Source organism: Pithys albifrons, chromosome 17, assembly GCF_047495875.1.
Source record: "Pithys albifrons albifrons isolate INPA30051 chromosome 17, PitAlb_v1, whole genome shotgun sequence".
NCBI classification, from domain to species: domain Eukaryota; kingdom Metazoa; phylum Chordata; class Aves; order Passeriformes; family Thamnophilidae; genus Pithys; species Pithys albifrons.
The window spans coordinates 920,628-945,736 of record NC_092474.1 but is presented as its reverse complement, the minus strand read 5'-3'; the positions used below and the strand labels follow the sequence as shown (position 1 = coordinate 945,736).

At 42.9% G+C, this 25,109-nt stretch overlaps 1 protein-coding gene and 1 long non-coding RNA gene across 3 annotated transcripts in view; both read left to right on the top strand.

The window, feature by feature from the left end:
* The window catches only part of TXNRD2 (thioredoxin reductase 2), a 32,271-nt gene extending 25,891 nt beyond the window's left edge, over positions 1 to 6,380 (top strand). For both annotated transcript variants that reach the window (XM_071572184.1, XM_071572182.1), the window contains 2 exons: positions 1,088 to 1,185; positions 3,349 to 6,380. In XM_071572184.1, the coding sequence (XP_071428285.1) occupies positions 1,088 to 1,185; positions 3,349 to 3,472 (222 nt within the window). In that variant the 3' untranslated portion in view covers positions 3,473 to 6,380. The remainder of the gene's footprint in view (positions 1 to 1,087; positions 1,186 to 3,348) is intronic.
* Positions 6,381 to 9,825: 3,445 nt separating this feature from the next.
* On the top strand, positions 9,826 to 24,484 carry LOC139679945 (uncharacterized). The gene is made up of 4 exons (XR_011699280.1): positions 9,826 to 10,066; positions 13,011 to 13,215; positions 14,975 to 15,181; positions 23,718 to 24,484. It is a non-coding gene; the product is annotated as an uncharacterized lncRNA (long non-coding RNA).
* Positions 24,485 to 25,109: the final 625 nt, after the last annotated feature.

The following is a 25,109-nucleotide window of genomic DNA, read 5'->3' as shown; positions in this document are numbered from 1 at the left end:
TCTAACTGTATTTTGTCACATTTGATGTATGTAAGTGCCTTCATAGCTTGCCTTAAGTGTCCCCAGTAGCAGTGCCACTAAGGTGATGCTATTTCATTTTATGTATTCCCTTTGAATTATGAAAATTAAAGTAAATATTTGAGAGTGAAGTAGTAAAAGCAGAATAATTGTTGGATGATATTGAACACAGTCCTTTCTAAACTCTCAATACACATAAACAAGCATTTAACGTGTTATGAGCTCTATTACAAGGGTTTTTCTTTAAAACTCCTCAATATTTGAAGTCCCCCACAAGGATTGCTGCTGTTCCTGCTTTCCTGAGGAAAGAATTCCAGCTTTTACTGAACAGCAGAACTCACTAGATCAGTGATGATTTAATGCTCGATGGGAGGAGGCAGAGACTCCTTTTCTTTCTGTAATTACAAAGATGGTGTCCTTAAAGGAACTGAAAAGTTTTCATCAAGTTCTCTAATAAAGTTAAGTGTGCAGTGACTCAGCTCTCCCAGATATTATTAACTCACCTTCATATTTGGTACTTCCAAGGCTTGACTCATTTTAGGTTGTGTGGGGAATGTGGAAAATGCATCTCACCAACATGTGCTGTGAGTGTGCACTGCCTGCATCACAGAGGCACAAAATGTCCCCTAACTGGCCCTTAATCTGTGGAAATGCAGCTGATGAATCTGTGGAAATGCAGCTGGAATAACTGCCCAGGCCTGGGGAAGTGCCCAGGTGGCCGTTCAGTGGAAAAGAACATTGCTCTGGTTACTGGACTGCAGGAAGTATTTTGAGGATTTCATACAAATGACAAACAACAAAGTATCCAATAGCACAAATTATTGTTGTCAGTGGCTCCCTGAAGTCTGAAAGAAACACACTGGTCAAGCTTCAGTTCAGGAAAGTGCTTAAGAACAGGAGTGAGACCTATTGGAGTCAGTATGACTTAAGCAAGTGCCTGAGTTTTTGGCACGCTGGAAATAAACAGCTGAACTGGGATCTTGGGGCACTTCAGTTTCATTTAATTCATCTTCATGCCTTATCTGTAAGTGTTGCAAGGCAAGCTCTCTGTGCACTGTATTGTTTTCAGATGGTGTGCCTACGAGAGAGAGAGCAGCAAATACTTGGCCTGCATTTCATTGGACCAAATGCAGGCGAAGTTATTCAGGGATTTGCTCTTGGAATCAAGTAAGTACAAAAGAATGTCCCAGCTTCTAAAGCCTGCTTCTTAAGTTATTGTAAGATTATAAAAGATAGCTGCCTAGTTTTGGCAGCACTATAAAGAATGCATGCTTTTTGTTACCTCTCTGAAGTATTGCACATATTTTCACTTAAAATACTGCAGCTCTTCATTAAAATGGATTGGATTTAGTTACTGTAATACTGGATTAAGTTGTTAAGGAACAACTGAGGCAAATATATTGTACATTTGATATAGTTAAAGCAAAAAACTACTAATGGTAGTGTTTTCCAGTGTAGCTTCTTTTGCATTCTATGCACAGGATAGGAAATCATCATGTAGTTTTGCAAGATACTTTTTTGAAAGGATATTTGTGCTTTCCATAGAAACCTTTCTTTACACCTGCCAAGCATTTCCTTTCCTAATCTTACCTTTAAACGTGCCCAGCCATTGCTCCTCCAAAGCTCAGCAAGGACTTCATGAATTCCTGTATGTTTCTGAGGTATAAGCTAATGAAAATATAGTAAAAAAACCTTCTGTAGGATGGTGGGAGAGGTGCTTTTGTTTGGAGCCATCTGATAATGCAACAACAAACTTACCCTTTGTGATCTGATCTTGTTTAAGATTTTGCTCAAATAGTAATAGAGAAGCTCTCCCTTTGAAGGAGTAAGGAATTATTCTGGTTTCTCTCTGGAAAATTCCTGCTATGCTTCTCATGTGCTACAATTATTTCTTATTTGTTTTTACATTTCCCTTCTTATTGCTGCTTCACATCTTCAGAAATGCTGATTTGTGTATTTACATTACTAAATTACAGATTTTTAACTCCCTCTTTGAAGAAGGGAGTCTGGGACACAATAAATCACCCCCAGTTGTGCTGTTAGTTCATTTTCCTAATTATGATCAGCATTTTGTTGCAGTGTGTCTTGCAGTTGTGAGTGACTTGCATAAATGAAAAGCAGAGAGGATTAAGAAGGCAGGACCACAAGTATCATGTGAGGAATATCTTGGAAATCACTGATTGCAGTGTACCCTCAGTACACATTTTCAACATGTGTTTGCAGCCCATTAATTGCCAGTGGTATAGATTCTAATGTTAGGATGTCATTGTTTTGAAGTTTTATCCAAAATAACCATTGAAAAGGAAGCACATGGAACTGGAGTGTTTTTCTGCCTTGCTTGAGGGAAATTAAACCTTTAGCCACAGTAAGAGGTTTTCAGCAGGTCAGATTCTTGTATTGGTTTCTGTTGCATTTCACAAATCCAGGGCTTTCAGTGTGGAACACTCACTGGAAGAGCTGCTGTTCTGCTTTGTCAAGTATTAGATCTTGCTTTAGCCTCTCTGAAAGATGATTTTTCATCTTCCCTCCCCACTTAGCACTCCAGTAACATCTGAGCTCAGCAATGGTCTCTTGATTGTCAGTGCTGTTTGGGTGTGGGAACACCAGAAAGCATCTCTGTCTCCCTTCCCTGCATTTTGTGCAGGGGGGGTAACATTATTCCATGGAGAGCTTGAAACAGTTCCTAAATTTAGGGCTATTTCACCTATTCTTAAAGCCAGAATAGCAGCTCAAAGGAAAGTCATCAAGTCTTAAGAATGTAATTGGAAAAGTAAAGGAATTAGGCAAGTGGGATTTTAGCACAAGAGTTTTTTGGTGGGTTGTTTTGTTTTTCTTCTCAAATGAGAGGGCTTTTCCCTCCTGCTTATAACATTGATATGTTCATTATAAGCACCAGCAACTTTCTATAAGATCATGGAATAATATTCTGGTATTACTTCCTTCAGCAGATTCTTTCCAGCAGTTCTGATTAAGATTTTCTTCCTCTGTGTGTGCATTTTTTTCCATCTGGAGTTAGTGAATCACACGTGTATGTACAAGAAAAGCTGAAGGTTGCAGTTTTGTCATGTGTTTTTGCCATAGGCTCAGTTGTGACTTGGGGTAAATTGCTTAATTGTCTCTGTCTCAACTCTTGTGACAATTGTTCCCTACCTCAGTGTTGTGATGTTGGGCGTCTACACGTTGGGTAAGTGCCTGAGAAATAAATGCACCTCCTCTGCCTGGTAAAATGGACAAGAGCAGAATTACTTGGATGTTTTAGGACCTTGTAGCTGTTTCAGGTGAACAGCCTTTGACTGTGTGGGTCTCTCCTTTTGTGTTGTTTCTTGGCAGATGTGGTGCTACGTACCCTCAGCTGATGAAGACAGTTGGCATTCACCCGACCTGTGCTGAGGAGGTCACCAAGCTGCACATTACAAAGCACTCTGGCTTGGATGCCACAGTCACAGCCTGCTGAGGTTAAACACCATCCCTGGAGAGAAGGAAAGAGAGCACAAAATCCATTTGTAACGAAAAGGGGCACTTGGAGTTGAAACAGCTTTAATGGTTCGAGTTCTCAGAATCTCTCTCGTTGTCCCTGTGAGGTTTTCCTCACAGCCAAGAGAGTTGTCCTTGCACCATCACGATTCTAAACCCAATGCAGTCCTGCTATAACAAATCTCTCTCTTTGAAAGTGCCTAAAACTCTTCTCTTGCTTTGAGCTAGGAAATAATCACAGTATTTTCTATATAAATAGGACAGAAGCCAGTGACATCTGAGGCCCTCTTCAAATTAGGCAATTTTCCTTGGGGTTTCTCTGCTGGCACAACTGACAGAGGTGTCTCCCCTGATGTTGACACAAATGCTGGGAATCAGACAGAGCCTCCCTTAGAAGTTTGGTGTGGTACTTTGTCCTGAGTGCTTGGATAGCTCATTACTGATCCTAGTATTGACTGCTGAGACTCTGTACTCACCAGCAGGAGCAAGTTCCCAGAGTGTGTAACAAGAAGTTAACAATTACCTCTGGGATTTTTCTTTAAAGTGTACTATGTACAGGAATTTAACAGAAAATCACCTCTCACTGAAGCTGTGCTGCTGCTGGAAGAATCCCAGTGGATTAGTCAGGAGCAGCCTGGTCACAACGTTCTGGTGATGGCTGACAGTGAATGAGTTCAGAGGTGCTGAAGGAAGAGCTGAATTTTACAGTGACTTCTCTGCCTACTCCTGAAATTTTTAATTCATTTCAGTTCAAATTAAATTGACACATCTCACTAATTACTGCTTGAACAGTGTATATTAAGCAATGCTGACAAGTAGAATCAAACCCACTAATAATCCAATTTATGCAGCATTTTCTGTTTTATAGAATGCTGAGATCTGGCTGACACTGATGTATTTGGTTTTTAAGACTTTCTCACTGATGAGCTGGGTACTAGATCTGAATTGACTTAGGTCTGGCTTTAATAAAACACGTTACTGAAGGGAACGACATTAAACAGCGATGGAGAAAAGAAACAGTCGTGCTCAGGGCAAAGATCTGAAATAATTATCTGCAAACTTTGTGTACTGGCCCGACTAAGAAAGCCTTACCCTGTCGCACATTCCTGCTGGTTTTCGGACTCTCCAGAAGGGGGAGGTGCTGGCTCAGCTGTGGCAGGAAAGAAACCCCTCTGGCAGCGAAGCTGCTGCTGCTGCAGAGCCCTGTTCGGGAGGTCCCCTGGCAAAGGCAGCACGACCCAAACTGCGCTGAGTCGCAGCCGATGTCGCAGTTGCAGAACTTTGATATGCAGAGTCACAGAGTTTCCCGCAGCCTTTACAGCAGAATAGTGAGCACAGGAAGAGATCAGCTTGAGGTTAACTTGCAGTTAACTGGTGTCAGTGTTTTATTTGTGGAATTTGGTATTTTCATTCCAAACTTGTTGCACAGTTTAGAACAGGCTGATGATTGTGTGTATCTTTGCTGGTTTTAATTTGATTGCTGTTTCGTTGCTGCAACACAAATGGTTAGTTTATTACAAGTGTCTGATTTTTTTACCATGAGACTTGTGCCTGTCAAGAAACTATTTGACAAAAAGGGACCAGGACTTCCTCGTAAATATGATGTAACAGCATTTAGTACACTTTCATTGGTTCTGTAATAGTCAATTTTCAAATATTTGTTTTAACATAACAACAAAAGAAATCTTCAGTGCTTTCTTTATGAAGTTTCTTGATTTTTGGTCCCTATTTCTGGTCCATAAAATAGGAAGGAGTGATATGGTTTGACCACAAGTGGCATTCCCTGTCAGAGCTGCTGATGCCATTTTTCATCTGTGAAATCATCCAGGAGTTTGCAGTTGAAAAGAAATACTTTGAGTGGAGGTGTAGCTGAAACAGTGCCTGAATTTTGTAGCTGCCCTGAGAAGAAATGATGAAAATTTTGTATATAAATGTGTGCATACCTGCACATGCAGAAGATTGTTTCCTTTCAAAAAGGACTTATGAGCATGATCAGCCAAAACCCCTATTGGATTTTCTCAGTTGTTTACAAAAAAGGACTTCATAGTAAATTAGGGTTTCTTAAAATGTTTATTTTTTCAAAACACTGAGATAGAGCCTGATAGAGATTTTGCTGTGGGAATTATCTACCTCTGGCTAAACTGTAATGTGTGTGCATGCAAGATTTTTTCCCAGTGATCACCTGCTATAGTTCCTTCTGTTTCCCATAAATGAAAGCTTTGGTGTTTAGCCATATAAAATCAGCTTCTCTTCTCTGCCCTACCAGTGCATGCAGCAGCAGGACAAATCAGTGGAAAGATGAGTTAATTGCATTCATCATGAAGTTGAAAATTATTATTTGGGACAGCAAATAGAGGGATCTTAAGGAAATGTGTCCCCTGTGTGTGAAACTCAGGCACATCATCCTGCTCAGAAGTAGCAGAATTGTCTTGGGTTTAGAATTGCTGAGTGGACTGCAGGACAATTGTTCCTGTCTCTCCAACAGTTCTGTTCCTCCTTTAGTGGGGAGTGCTGTTGCCCCCTCAAGTAACACTGAACATACACTCACACCTCCATCACCAGTGCCAGAACCAACAGCAAGACAAAGCCGCAACTGTGCTTTTTTTCCTGAAGAATTCACCAGGGATGGTGCTTAAGAATTGTTTTTAAAAGCCTGACTAATGTTAATTAAAACGACTGATGTACACTGCAAATTACTGGTTGCATGTGAAAATGTAAAAAAATTAAGAACTCAGTCAGGCTTCAGGATTCCAGCTGATGAGGATTTGTTTGTCAAACCACACCGTGGTGCGGACAAGTCTGAGCTTCGCTGGGTCCCTTATTTGTGTGATTCTAATATTTATTGTGTTGTGAATTAATTAATGAATAAAGAATATTTTTTCTAGTAATTGTGTGATTGTATTTGCTTAATTTATTACATACAATTTCTGCTTAGAATAGATGTAATTTTTGATCTTAATGCTGTTTCTCTTGGTTGAAGTCTGGTTAAGAAGTGGACAGACTCAGACCTTTTATAAGGAAATGTTGATACCCCTCTGCATCTGTGTGTAAACTGAATAACCATGGAGATTTTTCCAGGCTGGAGGGCCTCTTATTTTAGATTTAAATTAAGAGAACATGTAGATTTGGTAAGTATGTTTCAGATACTCTCCTGTTTATTGCAGCTAATGAGATCTAACAGGTATTTTCACTGTCCCTGCATGTTGGCAGTCAGGTCAAGAGTAAAGTCCCTTGAATACAGTGCAGGCAGAGTGTTGTACAGGCTCAACTGTTCCACATTTGAACTAGAACACAAAGGGGAAAAATGCACTGGAAAAAAAGCCAGTTGGTAGCTATAGGTACTGCTAGGTAAAAATGTTGGAAAATTAATGGAGAAATTACTAACAAAACTTATTTAAAACTTTGAGAAAGTCCTCTGCTAGAAAAGAAAGGGAGAACATTGGTCAGTTCATTTCAATTTTATTTCTTTAAATCCACTGATTTTGATGAGAAGTTCCCACTAAGTCAGGTAATGCTGAGCTTCTGAAACAGGCACTTTAGTATAATCTCAGTATATGCCCTGGATTTGAGGCTGAGAATGAATATTGACTTCATTGTATTTAAAGACGTTTTTATTTCTGCATTTTAATCCATTTTAATTTCCTGTACTATTTCATTGCAGGTTCTAACTAATTAGGATAGCTAGTTACAGTGGATAAAAAGAGAATAAGGTAAGAATTTCTTGATTATTGTTTTGTAACTCTTTCAACATGCCCCATAGTCCCAAAACAAAAGGAATTACAAACAAGGATACAGACAATAAACAAATTAGGGACTGAGTATACTGCATTATTTATATTATAATAACTATAACTTGTTCTCAGTGCTAAGATAGTGTGTACAATTAAGTTTTGCCTTTTCCCATCTCTGCATGGACTGCATATTGTTACACCCACTGAAAATTGTCTCTACAATTTGGATTATTCCAGATCAGGAGCTGGAAAAGATACTGATAAAAACACAGAAACCATTTGCACAGCTCAGTATTTTCTAACCAAAGCAGTTGCACATTGTACAGGCTTTTGAGCTTGAAGGGCTCTCTGCAGAGGCTCCTCTCTGTCCAGCAAAGTAGGCAGTTTTGTGCCCATATAAATTGCCATTTGTCTAAATCCCAGTGCCATCAACGTTGTGAGTTAATGTTGGCCCTTCATTTCAGTGGGATGCAAGTGTGTCTTAAGTGCTTTGGTACAGGGGAATCAATACAAGCTTATGCCAAAACGTCTTTCATTATTGCACTTGGGGAACAGGCTGCAATTATGATTTAAAACATAAAAGGTACAATAGACATCTATGATTAGGCAATGAAATATGCCTTTAATAAGCATAGTGCAGACAGTTTGTTTTGCAATATGTAAACTTGTATAAAATTCATTGACTTTTTCATTCTTTCAGATATGTGTGCTCTCTTTTAAGAGAGGGTTTTTACTTTTATGCACAAAGTTTTCCTGATGTTCTTCCAGCAGAAAGGCTGGGGTTGCAAGCATTTATTCTACTGCCAAACTTGAATTTTACTGGGAATAGAGGAAACAGCAGAGCAGACCTTTTTTTCTTTTTCATTTTTTTCCCAGGGCAGCATGCAACAGATATGCTGTAATTACTCTAACTGATTTTTAAAAATGGAATATTTCTGTCCACTACTTGTCAAAGAGCTAATTATGTTTCCGTTGTGGTACTCAAAGTCAATATTGTCAGCTCTTCTTAGTTCTAATCCTCTACACTGAGTTTTGATGGGCCAGGTGAAATATCCCCTTCAGCACCTTACTGCAATTCTTGTCAATCATCTTGCCATGAAAAACATGCATATTACAAAGGCTTTGGCAACACTGCATCTGATTTCAGTCTTTAATCTTATATGCACCTTAAGAAAACATCATTCCAACTACTGACATTCTGTTTGGGACATGAATGGGATCCTATTTGCTGGGGAAACAAAAGAAAATGATCTAATCTTTAATGGATATAATGGAACTCTTTGGCCATCACAGTGTAAAGGCTTAGTAGAAAACCACAGATCTAGGACCAAAACAATTAGGATGGTGAACTGGGGCAGAAACTAAGCAGAATATCTCAAGTGAATAAGTAAGAAAATGCACTTTTATTTATTCAGTGTTTGATTGTAAAATACTTCAAGCCCTGTTGGAGTTAGGAGAGTGCCAGTTTTTGTAAGCCCTGACTTTAAGCAAGGAGTGCTGTTCCCTGGAGTCCATTGCTAAGCAGGCACTGCATGTGCCACCTCTCTGCTGTTTCTTATAGACAAGATCCAGCACATCTGAAGTCTTCTGGTCCTACAATGGAAAATGAACATCATTCCCTAAGAAGCTGGAATACAAACTAATAAGGCAGGTTTTCAGAATCTGATTGCATCAGTCAGAAAGATACAGTATGAAAAGTGGATATTCCCTGGGGGGGAGTGTGAAATGGAGACCAGTCTTGTTTGAACAAGGTGCTGTGCATTGTTAGCTGGGTAGAGGTATTGGGAGTTGCAGCCTGTCAGAACCAGCACCTCCAAGGAGGGGGTGGGGGGAATTTTTCCAGGCAAAAGTCTCAGCAGTTCATGCTACAATATGTCCAATATATTAATACATTCATTTAAGGAAAGCCTTTATAGTCCATGAAAGATGAACGGTGAGAATACTCACCCTCTCCTCCTCCCCCATTTCCTTCAGACCAGTTGGGTTTTCTCTGTCCTTCTTGCCTTTACATTAAAGCAACATGGGGATCAGGCTTGTTCTTCCTTGTTTCAGCATTAAAAACAAAGAGCAAAATCCCTCTTTGAAATCTTTGACAAGGAGACTTCTTTTTCCCAAGGCTCTGCAATGAGTTAGAATTAGCTGGGTGGTAACATAACTCAAACAAATCTAAACCAAAAGGACTATAGATACCTCTTCAGTCCTTGTCTATTAGAATATTATGTAGCTCCAGTAAATTAAAATACCAAGGGAAAGAAAACAGTGAAAAAAGGCAGACTTCAGGCTTTAAACAAAACCCAAGACAATAAATAAATGTTGCCTTCTTTGCCAGCTCCCTGTGAGAAAAGGCCCACATACATTTTTCCAGGATGTACTCCCAACAAAACAGTCAAAATTGAAAGCTAGTTTTATTTTTATCTCTTACTAATGTGTGAATGAACTGCAATGCAAGCCAACCAATATTCTGTTCACAGTGCTAGAGCAACAGGTTATAGCAGCTTTTACCTTTATGCAAGAGGTTGAGCTCAGCAATCTTTATTTAAAGACCTTTGTTCAACAGGGACAAAGGACTGAGCTTTGGGATTTTTATTAATTTTAATAATCTTCCTTTTTTTCTCTCTCTCAGGGGCTCAAGAGGAAGTGCATTAATTTTCAACTTCACACAAAAGCAAGTTGTACAAACACAGCTGAAAACATCAGGAAACCCAGGCATTTTCCTCAGAGAAATGGAGTCAACTGATGTTCTGCTGGCAAGAGGCTGCTGAGCAATGGGGAAGATGTCAGGCCCCGTGGTTGGGCAGCAGGGTGTTCCACTCCAATAGCACCGGTCACTTTGCATCGTTTAGGTGAGTGATTCCCATAATGGAGAAAGCAGAGATTATTAACCATGTAGCAGGAAGTCATTTAAAGAATGCAGGCTGCTTTGGGGACTTCAGAAAGTGCTCTCAGATTGTCAAAGGATTTTTTTTCTTTTTATTATTAATTTACACCAGACTGAGATCTAATGAAATCATGACAGCACTTTTGATTTTTGTTCTTTACTTCTCATTCAGCTTATTTGTTAGATGTATTTCAAATGCAGGAAAATAAGGAGAATTCTCTTGACACTTTAGACTTTGCTTTCATTTCTGCCCTTGTTCATTCTGCATATATCCAGGATACCTTAAAGTTTCAGGTCAGGACTTTGGTTCTCTTCCTCAATTAGGGATTTAATTGTAATCCTCGAATTTTCCTTGTTCCACTTGTTTTGAAAGATGCTCATTCTATTTTACTTACCTACTTTTAGCCCTATTTAAGTGTTAATGAGTTCCCTTCTGATGGGGTAAGAGTCCAATGTATTCATAAGAGAACATTTGGGGACTTTCTGCTTGTATCTCCCTTTATCTCCCACGTACTTTCCAATTCTGGAAACGCTGCAGCTCCAGAGGAGGCAGCTCTAAGTAAGTCCTGTCCTTAGCTGTGGTGTTGTCCCAGTTAAAGAATGAGACACCAACCATTTTTGTTGGACCTTCTGAAGGGCATCATCTTTCCTTGATGACAACATTGGTCAGATTTACAGGCTGTGACAACAGTGCCTTCCATGAGAGTGGCAAAGTGGAACATCTGATGAAATCTGCTTGTGAAATGCAAGGCCTCTGTCTCTGAGGTTGCTGAGAGCTCTGAGGTCTTGCATTTTTTGTAGTGAGTAGCAAACTCTCAAAGTGCAGAGAGCTACCCTGGAGTGATGAAACTGTCCATGTGTGAGCTTGAACATCCTTGTGAGGCACCTCATTGTCTTACGCTCTGGCTCTGGAAGTCCTAATATTTCCCAAGTTCACAAGTTGGGTGAACATTTGCTTTAAGCTATTGAGCTGATCCCCAGGAAGAGCAGAGGGGGGTGATCAGGAACAGCAGAGGGGGGTGCTCCCTTGGATCTGCATTATTGATTGAAGCACTCTCCCTCACTGTACTCCAGTGAAGTGTGGCCAAGAACAACAAGATAAGAATTAATGTAAGTGACAAGGGAGTTTCTCAGACCCTGCCGGTGCACATTAGCCTGGCTGAGGAGAAAAAGAGGCTGATACTTGAGTCTTTTGAGTTGTGAAGGGTCTGGCCAGTCCTTGAAGGGGAAGCACATGAATGGCCCAGTTGTCATCGCATTTTATTTTCCCTCCAACTTTGACTAATGGTGCATTTCCTCCGGCCTCCCACGGGCCATCCGTGGCTGACTTGCTTTGTCACTCTTCACATGCAGTCGCTGCCTTTACTGTCCACGCCGTTCCCAGGGCGGGACCCCGGTGTCCTCTAAAGAAACGCACAGGCACAAACCATCTGTCATTCTTCCCCTCCTCTTTCAAGCCACCCCTTCCCATGCTGTGTGGCCTTGCAGGCTGGGAGCACTCTGCCTCCCCTCGCATGCCTGCACTGAGTGCCAGCTCTGCCCACTCAATAAGGGACCTCCCGACATTCTGCCTGTGAAAATACCAGTGGGCATCTCCCTGCTGATAACCAGCTCCGCCTTTTTGTTGTGTTCACGGGTGATAAGTTGTCTGGATCAACAAGGAGTTGTTCCTTTTGTAGGCAAAGTTATTAGGGTCAAATTAAGTGTGAGTTGTGAAATCAATCACTGCAACCACAAATAATTTGTAGTGTGCTATGGACAAAGCACAAAAAGAGAATAGAAGAGGAAATTATTGTAGGGCACAAAGAACCAAAGTGATCAGGAAGGAGGGATGAGAGAATGGCTCGCTGGATGTTGAGCCTGTGGACTGTTCTGGATTTGGTCTCCTGCATCTGTGAACTGTGAAATAATAGAACAAGGTTCTTTAATGTCATTTAAAAGTCTAAATTAATCCACGTGCAAGGTGTCTTAGGGAGAGGAGGTCACCTGACTTTGCACCAGAAGCAGTGCTTTTGTGCATATGTTAGTTGATCATATTCTTTGCACATCTCTAGATAATCTGAATCACACTGATCTAGTCTCTGCTGGAAATGAAGTCCAACAGATTTAAATTATATGTGGAATTTCCAAGCTAAAATTTCAGTCCATACTTGTGAGGCAGCACTTGACAATATGCATGTGACCTCTGTCTGGGGATGATGTCCTCTGAACTGTGCCTTTTCCTGTGGCACAGCTTGGACTCTGCCTGGGGCCACAGCTTTTTGGGTCCCTTGCTGCCAGGGCTGCACTTACAACAGGGTTCAAGAGAATTGGTTAGAAGAGAGCAATGTAGATAAAACCTGCAGCCTTTGTATATAAACAGTGTCACTGGCATGCCCATGTTTTCCCAGAACTACTAAACATGCTTGGGAGAAGGAAGATGCAACTCAGAGATCAAACCTGTGAAAGCAAAGCCTGTTAGACACACCCAGAGCTCTGCGTGGATTTGGTTCTAAATTCAGAAACTGGGGAGCTGCAAGAGGACGATGGGAAGGGAAGATAGTGCAACACCCACTGAAAAGCTTCACTTTTGTTTTCTGGGGTGAGAAGCCCAAGTCTTGTGCCTAAAATACGAATCCAAAGGTGTGCTGAATTTCCTTGGAAATGCTGCAAAGCTGTTCTCATTTCCTGTAGCTATTGCAAGGTTGGCCCTTTTCCATGGCTAAGCCCCAATTCTTAGCTAGCCAGAATGAAGTGGCAGGAGAAATTCACTCTCTCTTTCATCTTCTAGTGTATCTAGGAAGGCAAGAACCAAGACTTGGAGCTATTAATTCCTAAGTTTGTGGCTTGATTTGCTGGAGTAGAAACTGTTTTAAGGGTTTTGTCTTCTCTTACCAAAGCTAATTGTTAATTGCATCTTCTTTCTCCAGCCACTGCCACAAGGAATGACTGCCTTCTGTGCTGATGACAGATCTGCCCCACTGTTATCAGACACTGCTTTTCTGCCCTCTCAGTTTCACAAGAATTGCCTCTGCCTGGGAGCCAGTGGAGCAGCCGAGCTGGGCAAAGCAGCTCGAGGAGGAGGAGGAGGATGGATGACAGAGGGATTCCCTTCAGCATAGATGGGGCACTGAGGTTGTGCTAATTTTTTATCCCCTTCTCAATACCCCCCTTTCCCTGCTCTGAATTCTTAAAGTGAATCATGGTGTTGCTGTATGAGCATCACACACAGATGATGCCACACTAACTTGAAAAAGCGTTTTATGGCACTGCTGTGCCTCACTGTGTCAAAATTGTCAGGAAAGAGATGATTGCTGTGGGTGGCAGAGGCTGCTGGATGGCCATCAGAGGGTACATAAGGAATAAATTTGAATGCCTCTGCCAAATTAGTAGTGTTTACACCAGTGAAACTGCTTCCTTTTCTCTCACTCCTGTTAGATGTGGTTTTGCCCCAGCTCCTCCTGTGCTCAGGGAAGGAGCAGGTCTGGCACTCCTCCTGCCCTGAGGTGCTGTGGGGCTCCATCAATGGGTTTGCAATGATGCAGCTACACTGGCACAAAACTCTGACAATGTTCCAGCACAAAGCAAAGTTTGTCTGGAAGCAACTTGCTCTGCAAAGTGTCTGCAGGGAGTACAGATGCCCTCATGGAGATGTGTTCTCAGGACTGGATCTCAGCTGTATTGAGAATCAGCTTTTTGTTCTTGTACTTCCCTGAAATATTCTTTAATAGTTGATTTGAACAGTCTTTAGCAAAGATCATATTTCTAGTTTGGGATTCCCTTTATGCATCTTTCATTAATACAGGGATTCTCTGCAATCAGAGACCAGCACCACAGAACAGCTGGATCCATTTTGGCTTGACAAGGGGCATGGGCATTTATATATATATTTATGGCTTTTGTGAACATTCGAAATGCTTTTTATAAATATTAAAAATAATCAAGGGTTATGGAAAGAATTCATCCTGCAATTCCATCATCTGCAGGAGTTCTTCCATCTTCCTCTAGAATATGTATTACTGGCTGACACTGTGAACTAACTGGTCCAGTCTGGGAATTTCTAGCTACAGCTAGAGGAGAAGGGAGGCTGTGAAGGGAATTGGTATCTCTTGATCATCAGAGAGAGCCAATGGAAGGCAGGCGGCAGTCTGGCTGCCCCTGGAGCAAGTCGGGAGCAGGGAACTTGCGAGCAGGCACCTCAGAGAGCTCCCCGGGGCTCTGCTCTGCCTGCTGCACCCGCTGTGGTTACTCGGTAGGTTCCTTGCCCTGCTTCTCTTGAGGTAGCTGGAGTTGAGGCATCTGGTTTCCATTTGGAGCTTGGAGGATGCCCAGGTCTGACTTGGCATGCTGTCTGCACTGGGCATCAGCAGTACAGATGTGGAAACCACAAACCCGATTAATAGGAGCCTGGAGTAAAAACTCAAATAAGCTTATAAATAAAACCAGACTTGCAGATTATTTGTTTCCATATTAGTCTATAATAGACCCTACTCAATATGTTTGTTTTATTTGGTTTGGTGACCGACATAGGTATTTATATTTCCAATAAAAATTTAAATCAGAATACAACAGATGAAGTAAGCTTAAATTATTTGTGCAGAAGATGATTGCAACTGTCTGAAGCATGTAATTCCTTACATGAAATGTTAGCCTGCTTTGAACTGAGATGTGACAGACTTCCCAGCATTAAATTTACCATTCCATCATAGCTCCAAATCCTACATTTATATATTAAAATAGACTCCTAAATGGACTCTAATCCTCAGTGAGTAATCCAGAGGTGCTGGATGCCTTGGTGGGTCTAATTCTTGGTGGAAGCACCAACTGTGTGATCTTAAGTGAGTCACTAAACGATCTGAGTTTAAAGTGGTGACTGTCTTTTTATCCCTGCCAGGCTCCTGCTGAGTCTGAGCTTGATGACCTCAGGTGCTCCTTTCCAGTGCAAGTTCAGCTGGTAATGAAACTTCAGGTAATGAAACTATCCAGAGAAGAGAGTTCCAAGGAACCATGGGAGGAGATTCTTCAAGAGTGGTGGCAGGCATTTTACTACATTTTACTCAGTGGAGATCTCTCCATGGGAACTGATGGCTGTTAATCTAAGGTGAGTTTGCCTTAATCCAGCTCCATTTAAACACAGCTGTACCAGGAAAATGCTATGGTTTGGCAGCAGTAGGGCATCTCACCTGCACAAAGCCTGACAAATCTTTGGAGTGGGACTCCTTGTACCAAGGCCTGGTACATCCCTGTGCTGGGCAGGATCTTCATGGGATCAGTGAGGCCCACCTTGCTTTCAGACCCTACCATGGTGATGTAAGTGGGACTCTGCTTCACTCCCCTAGACCTCCTAAATAGACCATAGAGGGAAATAAGCACTTCCACATGCTGGTTTGGATCCCACAGGGGCTATCAAGGGAGCATGCAGCTCTTGCATCCCCCTGGGATCAGCCTGAGCCTTGGATAAGTATTTGCAGTGACTTCTTTGTGCTAGTGGGACTCCAAGACAAATGAATAAACAAACAGTGCTCTCTTCCCATCTTTGCCTTGCGAAAACATAAGCAAAAAACCTTTCACACCCTTTGTTAGGGTGTCAGTGCCAAAGGAAAGACACCAGTCATTCCATTCAAATGTCCCATTTTCATTTCCAATTGCTTCTCTGAATTCCCTTTTTTTAAATTTTTTCTCCCTCTTCAGCTGGTTGAGCAATGGCCTGTTCTTATGAAACAAGTTTTCAGCTTCGTAACGGTCCTGACTTCTCATTGTTTGAAAGGCAAGAAGGTCACTCAAAGTAAACTGTCTCGTGCTAGATAGTGTTTTTCCACATGGAAATGTTGGAGGGCCACTCTGTGCTGTCAGCCCAGAAAGGCCAGAAGATGCCTTCAGACTCCCCAGGTGCCCCTGTGTTTGTTTTCTAATGTTATTCCATGCACAATATCATTAATATTATGTCCAAAGCTTGTCTTCTTAAAGAGAGTCAACACATCTAACCTATTAGTCAGCCACTGGGAAAAAGGAAAGGATAAAGTCAACACTGTGAGGAATTAACCCTTTTCATTGCCCAGAGAAGAAATCAAAGATGATACAACCTCCTTAAACTGCAAAAGGGACTTAATTGTTTTCTCTCACAAAGTAGCAAAAATATTTCCTCCCTGTTTGGCACTCGGAGGTAAATGGTGTCCTGCAGGAATCGGGAAAGAGCAGTGACTTACAAGACATGGTTCCCTTTCCTGTGGTACCTGCCACTGAAGGGCAGGGAATTGCCTCCCAACCACCTTTTCCTAAATCTCCCTTTCCCCGTGGGCTGCCCCAGGTACTGGGCTTGGCATGTAGACACAATCAGAAATAGAGGCGAGACTGCGTGGAGCGAAGTGTCCGAGCGCTGAGTGAGTGCCCAATGGGCCGTAGCAAAACGCACAGCCAAGTCAAAGAAAAATGGAAAATAGTTCATAAAATTCATCTTTGCATCCCTTTTTCCTCTCTTGATATATGGCCCCTTACCCAGAGCTGCCCGGCCCCGGCCCGCGTGTAAATATGTCAGTGCTCCAATGAGACGGAACACGGGCCAGGAGCGCCGGCGGCTGCTCCCAGAGAAAACACGGAGCTGGAGCCCAGCAGTTCATTGTAAATAAAGATCAAGGTGAAGCAGCAACATTTCTGTTTGACTCAAGCCTGCCAAGGCTGCTAGTCCAGCTGCTTTCATGACTACCATGTGCCCACATGGATTTCCCCATCCAGAGAGTGACATGTTACTCTTTTGGCAGCTCTGCAGCCTTTGCAGAGTTCCTGGATACTTTCCATGTGTTGCTTTACACTCACCTGGAAGCTCTGGTGGCTGATGGGGCAACTGGTGCATGTGTGGGCATGGGGGGAACAGGTGAACTTCCAGCTGCTCAGCTCCACTACCTCTGTACCTGAACAGTCCCTGTGTGGGCCTGGGACATGTTAATGCTTAGTTTGGTTCTACTCAGCAAAGGGCACTGGATCCTGTAAATGGGGATTGATGCTGGGAAGCACAAGGGCCTGATTGCTTTAGCAGATGGACTGATTTTTTTAGTTCTGGATGCTGGTGGTGAGGAAGAGAAGTCTGGAGCTCTGTCTGCTGCTTGCTGATTGACCGAGAGACAACCCTGGCATGTGTTAGCAGGTGATAAACTTGTCCTTAACATATTTTTTTATTTTAATTAAAGTGGTAGCTACAAAAAACAGTTATCTAGAAATCAGGTTGGCTAAAGTACTAACCATCTGTCATCCCTCTAAACAGCAACACCAGCCACAGTGGAGGGAGATACAAGCACCTCCAAATAAGAGCCTAAACAGCCAAGCTGGGGTAGAAAGTGGATGTGTTGTTTGGGCTGGTCCCTGCAGTCCACAGGGGAAATACAGGAATGGTCTGAAGGGAGCTGGCTGAAAATCAGGGAGTTCAACCTTTTTGTAGCCCTGGATTCAAAGTCCCCACAATTTCATTACAAAGTTATCATCTTTTTCAGTGAGTTCATCTTGTTCTCAGGAATACCTACAAACAATACACTCCACTCTCCCTCTTTAATCACTGAGTTCCCTTTGCTGTGTGCTGGGGTTTGCATTTTCCTCACTCACGGCTCAGATGAGCTGTAAGCCAGAGGGACTAACAAAAAAATATTAGGATTGTATTTTTTTAAATTATTTTTTAAGTTCATATGGATCTTGTGCACGTATGTTGTAATATAACTCTTTTATAAAAGTTTTAATGCTAATAAGGAACATATATTAAAAAAACTTCCTAAGTCTTCATCTGGCACTACTCTAATACATTGAAGATTTGGCACAAATTACTTGTAAAACTCAAGAATAAGAATTCATTCTTCACACTGACAGCTACTGACCTAAGTTGTTGAGCTGACCTAGGATGCTTCACTTTGGATGACAGCTCCAAATGCAAGAAAATTGAATACTACCACAGTATATGCTTTAGCTCTGCTGAAGAAAACTACAAGGGGATGCTGTTTCCCAAAAGCAACTAGTAGTTATGCAGGGGTTTATACTTCTATAGCAACACATCTCACCACACCCTTGCAATTGCCAGACCCAAACTAGAGGTTCAATGTGCTGGAAAATGTGGCAGTAGCTTCCAGCATTAGCTGATTCCTGAGCTTATTAGGACTCGGGCATGGCTGCCTTGCATAGCAGCGAGATCAGGTTCAGAGCTGGGAGAGAGGAGCAGCTTTCCTTCCACACACCCTCTCTCTCACAAGTCTGAGCCTCTGCCTTGGCAGTGGAACACAGTTCAGGGGCTGCCCATTTGCAGTGCTGTGCCACTGCTCCCTTTGAAATCAGAGAGAGGCCAGGATTGCTACGGGTTGTAGGCTTGGTCTTTTTTTATTAAATAGGTCAGCAGGTCCTAGCAGTTGGCATCCATCTCCCTGCTGGGAGCTGTGTGATGAAAGGCCACGTTCTGGCAGGCTCCAGGGTATCTTTTCATCTGTCCTGCTTGGTACGGCATGTTCCAGGTGGAGGCTGGCAGGGTGCTGGTGCTGATCCCTGCCCTACTGCCGTTCCCTGCTGACAACAGCACTATCCTGGCTCTTCATCCCGTGTTCTGATCCCAGCTCCCTTTGCTGCCATGAAAACTCCTGCTGCCATCACAGTTCTTTAATGCATCGACGTTTTCAGACTCGGGCACGTTATTCTGGGACGGGAGAAACCTCTTTGCAAACAGATGTGCTCCTGAAGTTCTTCCTGTAGTCTGTCTTAGGCTAAACCAGGCTGCATTTTGTAACCAACCTCACCTTCCACTGCAGAAGCCTGAGACTGTACCTTCAATTTTGGTACTGTACACCATTGTTCCTTACCACCACTCAGCAGAGAAGTAGGCAGATGATAAACTTGGCTGTAAGTTCTGCTCAGTAGCAATTTCCCTTAGCAGTTTTAAAGTGTGATTTAAATATTTTTTATCAGTTCCTTGACAGGTTAATGGGGTACATGGACAGGAGACTTCTGCTTTATCCCCTGCAGCCCTGACAGTTTGAGGTGTTGCCTGGCTCAGCTCCTAGCCATGAGAGGAAGGAGTAACTTGCTCTTCTCTCCAGTGATTTCCTGATGCTTGCTGGTGGATAACAGACGTGATTCACTCCAGAAGGTACTGCTGAGTGCTCCCAGGTGTCTGACCTGCCAAGAAATGCTGGTAGCATCAGCTCCCATAAGATTTCCCTCTCTTGAGGAGAGGACAGGGTCAGTCCTGAGACCTGACATCGAATGGTGTGGAGTTGGGTTAGAAGCTGACTGAAAAGGTGGTGCTGTTATTATCTGACACCGGCTGAAACAAAAGCCAAACGTTGATGAATGTCTGATCCTAAAAGTAAACAGTTTGATTTTTTTTTTCCTTTGCAAGTCAGGGGCCCTCTAGGGTTTTATCTGATTTTGGCAATCTCCTGCACATTTTGGGGCCTGGAGCATGGTTTTAATTGTTACATCACAAAAGTTGCCAAATAATGTTGGATGCTCCTTAAAAACTCTCTCAATTTTATGGAACTTCTCAACGGCTTGACTAATACAATAATTACTGGAACTGGGCTATGTTGCCTAGTGGCAAATGGAATTTTTTCATAATGATCCTGTCTGTCGTTAATAGCAGGATTTGTTCTTTCTCTCAGTGGGAGAGAGGCCAGCAAGCCTTGGTGTCTGTCTTTTTTAATGACAGCCAACAGCAAGCAGATAAAATAATCAATTATATCCACAGATAGGCAGATAAAGTATAATTTATCATGTCAAAAACAAAAATGTTTTTAATTGGGCTGTTAATCATTTTGTAATTTTAACTAAAGAGTTGGGGACTCCACTTTTGTTCAGACATCACTAATATTTCATACAACATTCGCTGATCTTATTATAGCTTTAATAACAGTGTTTACCACTAACTGCCAAAATATGAAATGTGATTTCTGCTCTCATTAGCTGGAGTCTTTGCAGTTATAAAAGGATGCCCTTCCCTTTTATTTTTCTTCTTCTAGAAAGATCCAGGAGAAAAAAAGGGGGGTTCAGTGGATTAATCAACTGTAACAGTTTCTAAAATAAGCAGATCTTTATTTATTTTTGATTAGGAGTGCCCATACTAGTTACCAACAAACATGTTACAGAAATGATGATTTTTGACTTTTTTTTTACAGCAAAGGATATAAAGAGATTAGTTTAACACAGCAGAAATGGGAAGCTTAGAGTTTGGATTTCTAGCCACACCTGCGTTGTCTTGTGGGAAGCTGGGCAGATCATTTAATCCCTCCTAACTTGTTCTCCATGTCTGTAATGTGGGTATTAGGTAGCTGCATCATCAAGTTGCTGTGGAGTATGTAGGTGTTGTAAGATTCATGAAAATTTGTAATAAAGATGGCAAACATCTGGCTGGCTGGCTGCAACAGCAGCCTCTCTGACAGCCACCTCCTCTTTCAGGGAGGAAATGGCAGGTTTATGGCTGGACCTAAATCTTCCCCATACTATAACTGAAAATGCCCTCACAAGGCTGCCTGAATTCAGGATCAGTGAGGAACCACCAGCAGAAAAACCTCTAGCACTTTGGCTGTCTACTCTCTTGTTATTATTCCTGTATGCCAAGAGCAGATGCCCTGTGTGGGACCAGATCTCTATTTTATCTCTCAATTCTACATTAAAAATGCCAGCCATGCTTGGAAATGTTGTGACTCTTGAGCAGCCCTTTGCCTCGAGCACACTGAAATTACTTCCCTGCTTCAGAAGTGCCTTGCAGAGGCAAATTAATCTCCATTCCCTTAACCTGGTTTCCCTCTGAAAAGCTCCACCTGCCTTAAATCAAGATCCAGCCTTTAGAGTACCTGTTTGGGAGCAGGACGTGCTAAAGGTAGGTTGGCAAGGGCAGATTTCTCTTTCAGTGTTACAGTGGATGTTTCTGGCTGTGGGTTTAATTTTATGTCCACAGCATCTCCCAGCAGTGCATGGAATACAGAGAGGGGCAGGACTGCCCCTCCTGTAACTGGACCTTTCCTGGGAGTGGGGGAAATGTAGTGGATTGAGTGTTTTTTCACAGGTCTAATGGCAGGATTGAGGCTGTATTCATAGTGAGAATCAGGGAGGAGAGGCTCTGGGGCTGGTTTGGCCAAGCATAAATAAACTGGAGGTGCACAAACACTAAAAAAATTCCCAGAGAGTCACGTTGCACAAGTTAATGGGCCTGGTGCCTTCACCTGTGCCAATTTTATGTGACTCTTAACTCTGGTGTTAAATAAAAACGAACTTGCTCTAATGACATCAACAGCCTTCAGTGAAGCAAATATGCTGCTACTTTGATACAGATCCCCTTTTAAGGAGGACACAGTAGACAGCCAAAGCTTCTTTTCCCATCTGTTAGGTGAATGTAGCAATGCCCTGCTCAGAAGTGTGGTCTCAACAACAGTCCTCTGCTTTCAGCATTACACTGGAGTACTTGATTAAGAATATGATTATCTGCTGCCCCCACTTCTGCCACCTTGATTTTACTCTCCCTCTCCATTACATGAAAGGAGGGAAAAGGGGGACGTGAGCTGGGTGGGGGTGAGGAGAATATAGCATGGGAAGGGGGTTAAATGGACCAGCTGTTATGTGTGAAGGATCTGCTTTCTAATTGCTTCTGTTGGAATTCAGGGGGGAAAGGCACTGGCTTCAGTTAATTAATAAGGCAGGACTCACATAAACTCCAGCTGTGAGCACAGGACTGGTCTTTAAAGGATAAGCTCGGGAGGTGGGGCAGAGAGTTTGATTTCCTCACACTAAATCCCATCACATGCTGCTGGTAGTGTGTGTGTCCACTTAAGCCTCTTGGTTGGCCTGTCTGAACCAGACATGAGGTGTCTGTTGCTGTCCACGTGCCTCGCCCCAAGAAAAATGATCTGTCCTCAGAAATCAAAGCTGTGAGGCTGTGTTTCAAGCTGGGGTGAAACTGCTGTGTTTTCACTTGAGTTTGGAATCCCTAAAAACTGGCTGTGTTTGGTTCAAAGATTTTTGTTCAGACTTAACAAAAGTATGGGCTTTTGCAGCTGGACCCAGACACAGGTTTTGGTCGTCTTTTCTGTCAGAGGGTTTGGATTTGGCATCCTGTCAACGTCTCTCTCATCAAGGGCAGCACTGGTGGGGGGTTGTGCAGCTGATGCCTCCAGACCATGTCCAAAGGCCATTTTACAGTGATCCCTTTGAGAAGAACAATGCCCAGTTCATTTTTCTTTTTTTGAGAGGGGCTCAAAAAGATCAGGACTTCTCCTGAGTTCCAGACGATGCCCCTAAAACCCACATGGACATGAAATGTTTCATGGCATGTTCACAGGGTGTCCTCATTTGGTCCTGTTCCAGGTCTCCCTGTTGCAGAACATCCAGTGCAAGTTCTTTCTGGTCAGAGAACAGCTGGGGGGGTGTGTGCTGAGACCAAACTCTTCTTCCACTTCCCATGGGGTGGCATCTCTGGATTTCAAAGCTTGTTGTTTAAATGTGTTATGTTAGGAAACAGTGGAATCAGGGAAAAAAAAGGTGGAGGGGATGTTCCTATGGAGTTAAGAGCCTGTTTTTCCTCGCTGGTTGTGGAGGGAAATGAGCTTCCTGCTTAAGGTGAGATGTCATTTGCTGGATGGAAACCTTTGTGTCCCGGCTGGCCTGATCCCTTCGGTGCCACCGCTCAGGGCAGGGCTCTTCCAGTGCAGTCCCTCTCCTTGCCTGGCACTGTGCTCCTGCCTGGCATCAGTCCTGACGCTCTCAGCTGAGCGCTGGGGTCAGCACAGGGAAGGGGACATGGCCATGGGGCTGCAAATGGGCTGGGAAAGGAGGAGTGCTCGTTTTGGCACAGGGAGCCCCACAGTTTGTTCTCACCCCACCCTTCCTCCAAGAGCCTCGCAGCTCAGGCATCCAGGATTGGGGTGTTTCACTGCTCCTGATCGCAGTGGCAGCTCAGCCTGGTTTGGGACTAAACACACAGATACATCCCTGGCCCCAGCCCCTTGAGCTGGACTTCCCACCCAGAGGGAAAACCAGCTCTGGGTGTGTTTCCAAGCAGGCAAGGTGGGGCCTCCTTTGCAAAGCTCCATAAACAGCAGCTCGTTGTCTCCTCCGTTTCTCTTCACCCTGAACGTGTTGCTGTTTTCAGAGGTTGGTTCAAAGTGCTGATTCACAGCCACCAGCCCTGTTGTTTTATCTGAGGAGATCAGGGCTGAGAATGCTGCACTTTTGTTGTGAGAAGACTCCATTGGGAAGAGCAGCATATTTGACATGAGACTCTTATTTATGCTCAAATAACCATCTCGTTTAAAGATGAGAGGTCTCCTTTTTTTTTCCTTTTCAAGTTTAGATCAATCATGTATGAAGACAAACTCCCACTCAGCCTCCCTTGGCCCCTAATACTTTCATTTCATTATTCTTCTGCTCATTATTTTATGATTTTGTCCTTGACTGGAACATTTCTCCTGTTCTTCCTTACATGCACCATTAAAGAGGGAAAGAACTTACATTTAGAGCTCAAGACTTGTGTAGCTCTTAAGCCATAAATAATGTTTTATACAGATTGTAAGATTATGAAATCCTTCTAGTTAGCCTCCCTCTTCCTTTTGCAGCTCATCTGATTAGAGGAGACATATTCTTTTGAAACTTAACTATTTCTGTTCCACTTTTGCAAGCAGACAAGAGAAGACAGGACCTGTCTGTATGCACTGCTGTCAGAACATTTGCCATAGGAATGCAAACCAGCTTTCCTGCAAGAGAACTGATTGCTGGCATGGAGAAAAACTCTTAGAGAAGTCCTGTAATTCTGAGACGTCATCAACTTTCCAAATACAGGCAAGTCTACAGTTGAAAGGGAAATCTGTTTATCTGGGGAGATAAATGCCTTCAAAATACACTTTCCTGGAGAGGGCTGACAGGCACAAGATCAGTGAAGGGGATGCTGTGGAATGTAGATATGCTCAGGTAGATTTTAGGAACTGTCCCCCTGGGCTCTGGGTTTGCCTCCCCATAACAGCATATCCAGCTTCTCCTGACACCAGGCTCGGGCTCCACTGAGCCAGGCAGCAGCTTTTCCTTACAAATGCAGCCAAACCAGCTGCTGCAGTTTGCAGAGATCTGTAGTGCTGAGCTGCCCTTCCTTCTGCCTGAAATCTGCTGTGCTCAGGCAGTTCCTTGCGGGAATGGCCAGTGAGTCAGGTCTTGCTGGTATTGCAAACTGCAGAGCTGTGCACAGGGAGGAGAAACAGCACCACCAAAGTGAGTGGAAAGTGCTGAAAAGCCTCAGAGCAGACAGCCTACACAATGAAATTATCTCCTCCAGTTAGTCCGTGGTCATCAGTGAGGCAAACCTCTGCCTCCTGGGCCAGGTTGGGTGGTGTTTTATTGGCAGGGATAAATCTATTGTGTCTCTCTCCCCATGACCCAGCATGTGCTGTCAGGGCAAGGCACACTCCAGAGGAGGAGCAGAATTTATGTGTACAATAAAATAATAGAATTTCAGTGATATCAGCTGTTTGACAAACTTTAATATACACTTGCTCTAAAGCAGGCAGCAATTACCAGAATGTGATACCCAAATACAAATCCATGATCCATTTGCACGACAGATCTTCAATTTACTCACATTCATGTGAAGGAGACACATAAAAATGATATCCAGGCTTGAAATCACTTAGAAGAGTCTAAGAGACCCCACAGTTGCAAGTGATACTGCAGTCCTTGGCTAATACTCATGTTTCGATGGCTTTGCCTTCAGGATTCTTCCAGTGGTTCCTTTATGTTTTCTGGTATTTTGCCAAACACCTGTGAATCAGTGCACACAAATATTCCTGCAGTTTCATTCAGCCTTGCACAGAAAGGCTCTATTAGGCCTGGTGCAGACCTAATCCCAAACCTCTAAAGAGGTTTAAGGCACTCTGGTTTCACCTAATCCTGAAACCCAAACCAGAATCTTTGTAAACCTCCATAGCACCACAGGAATGGGCAAATAAAGAGTTTCCACTATGAAATTATTAAAAGGACACAGTGTGTCTTTTGGATTTGAGACCTAAAGCTTTGCCTAAGGAGCT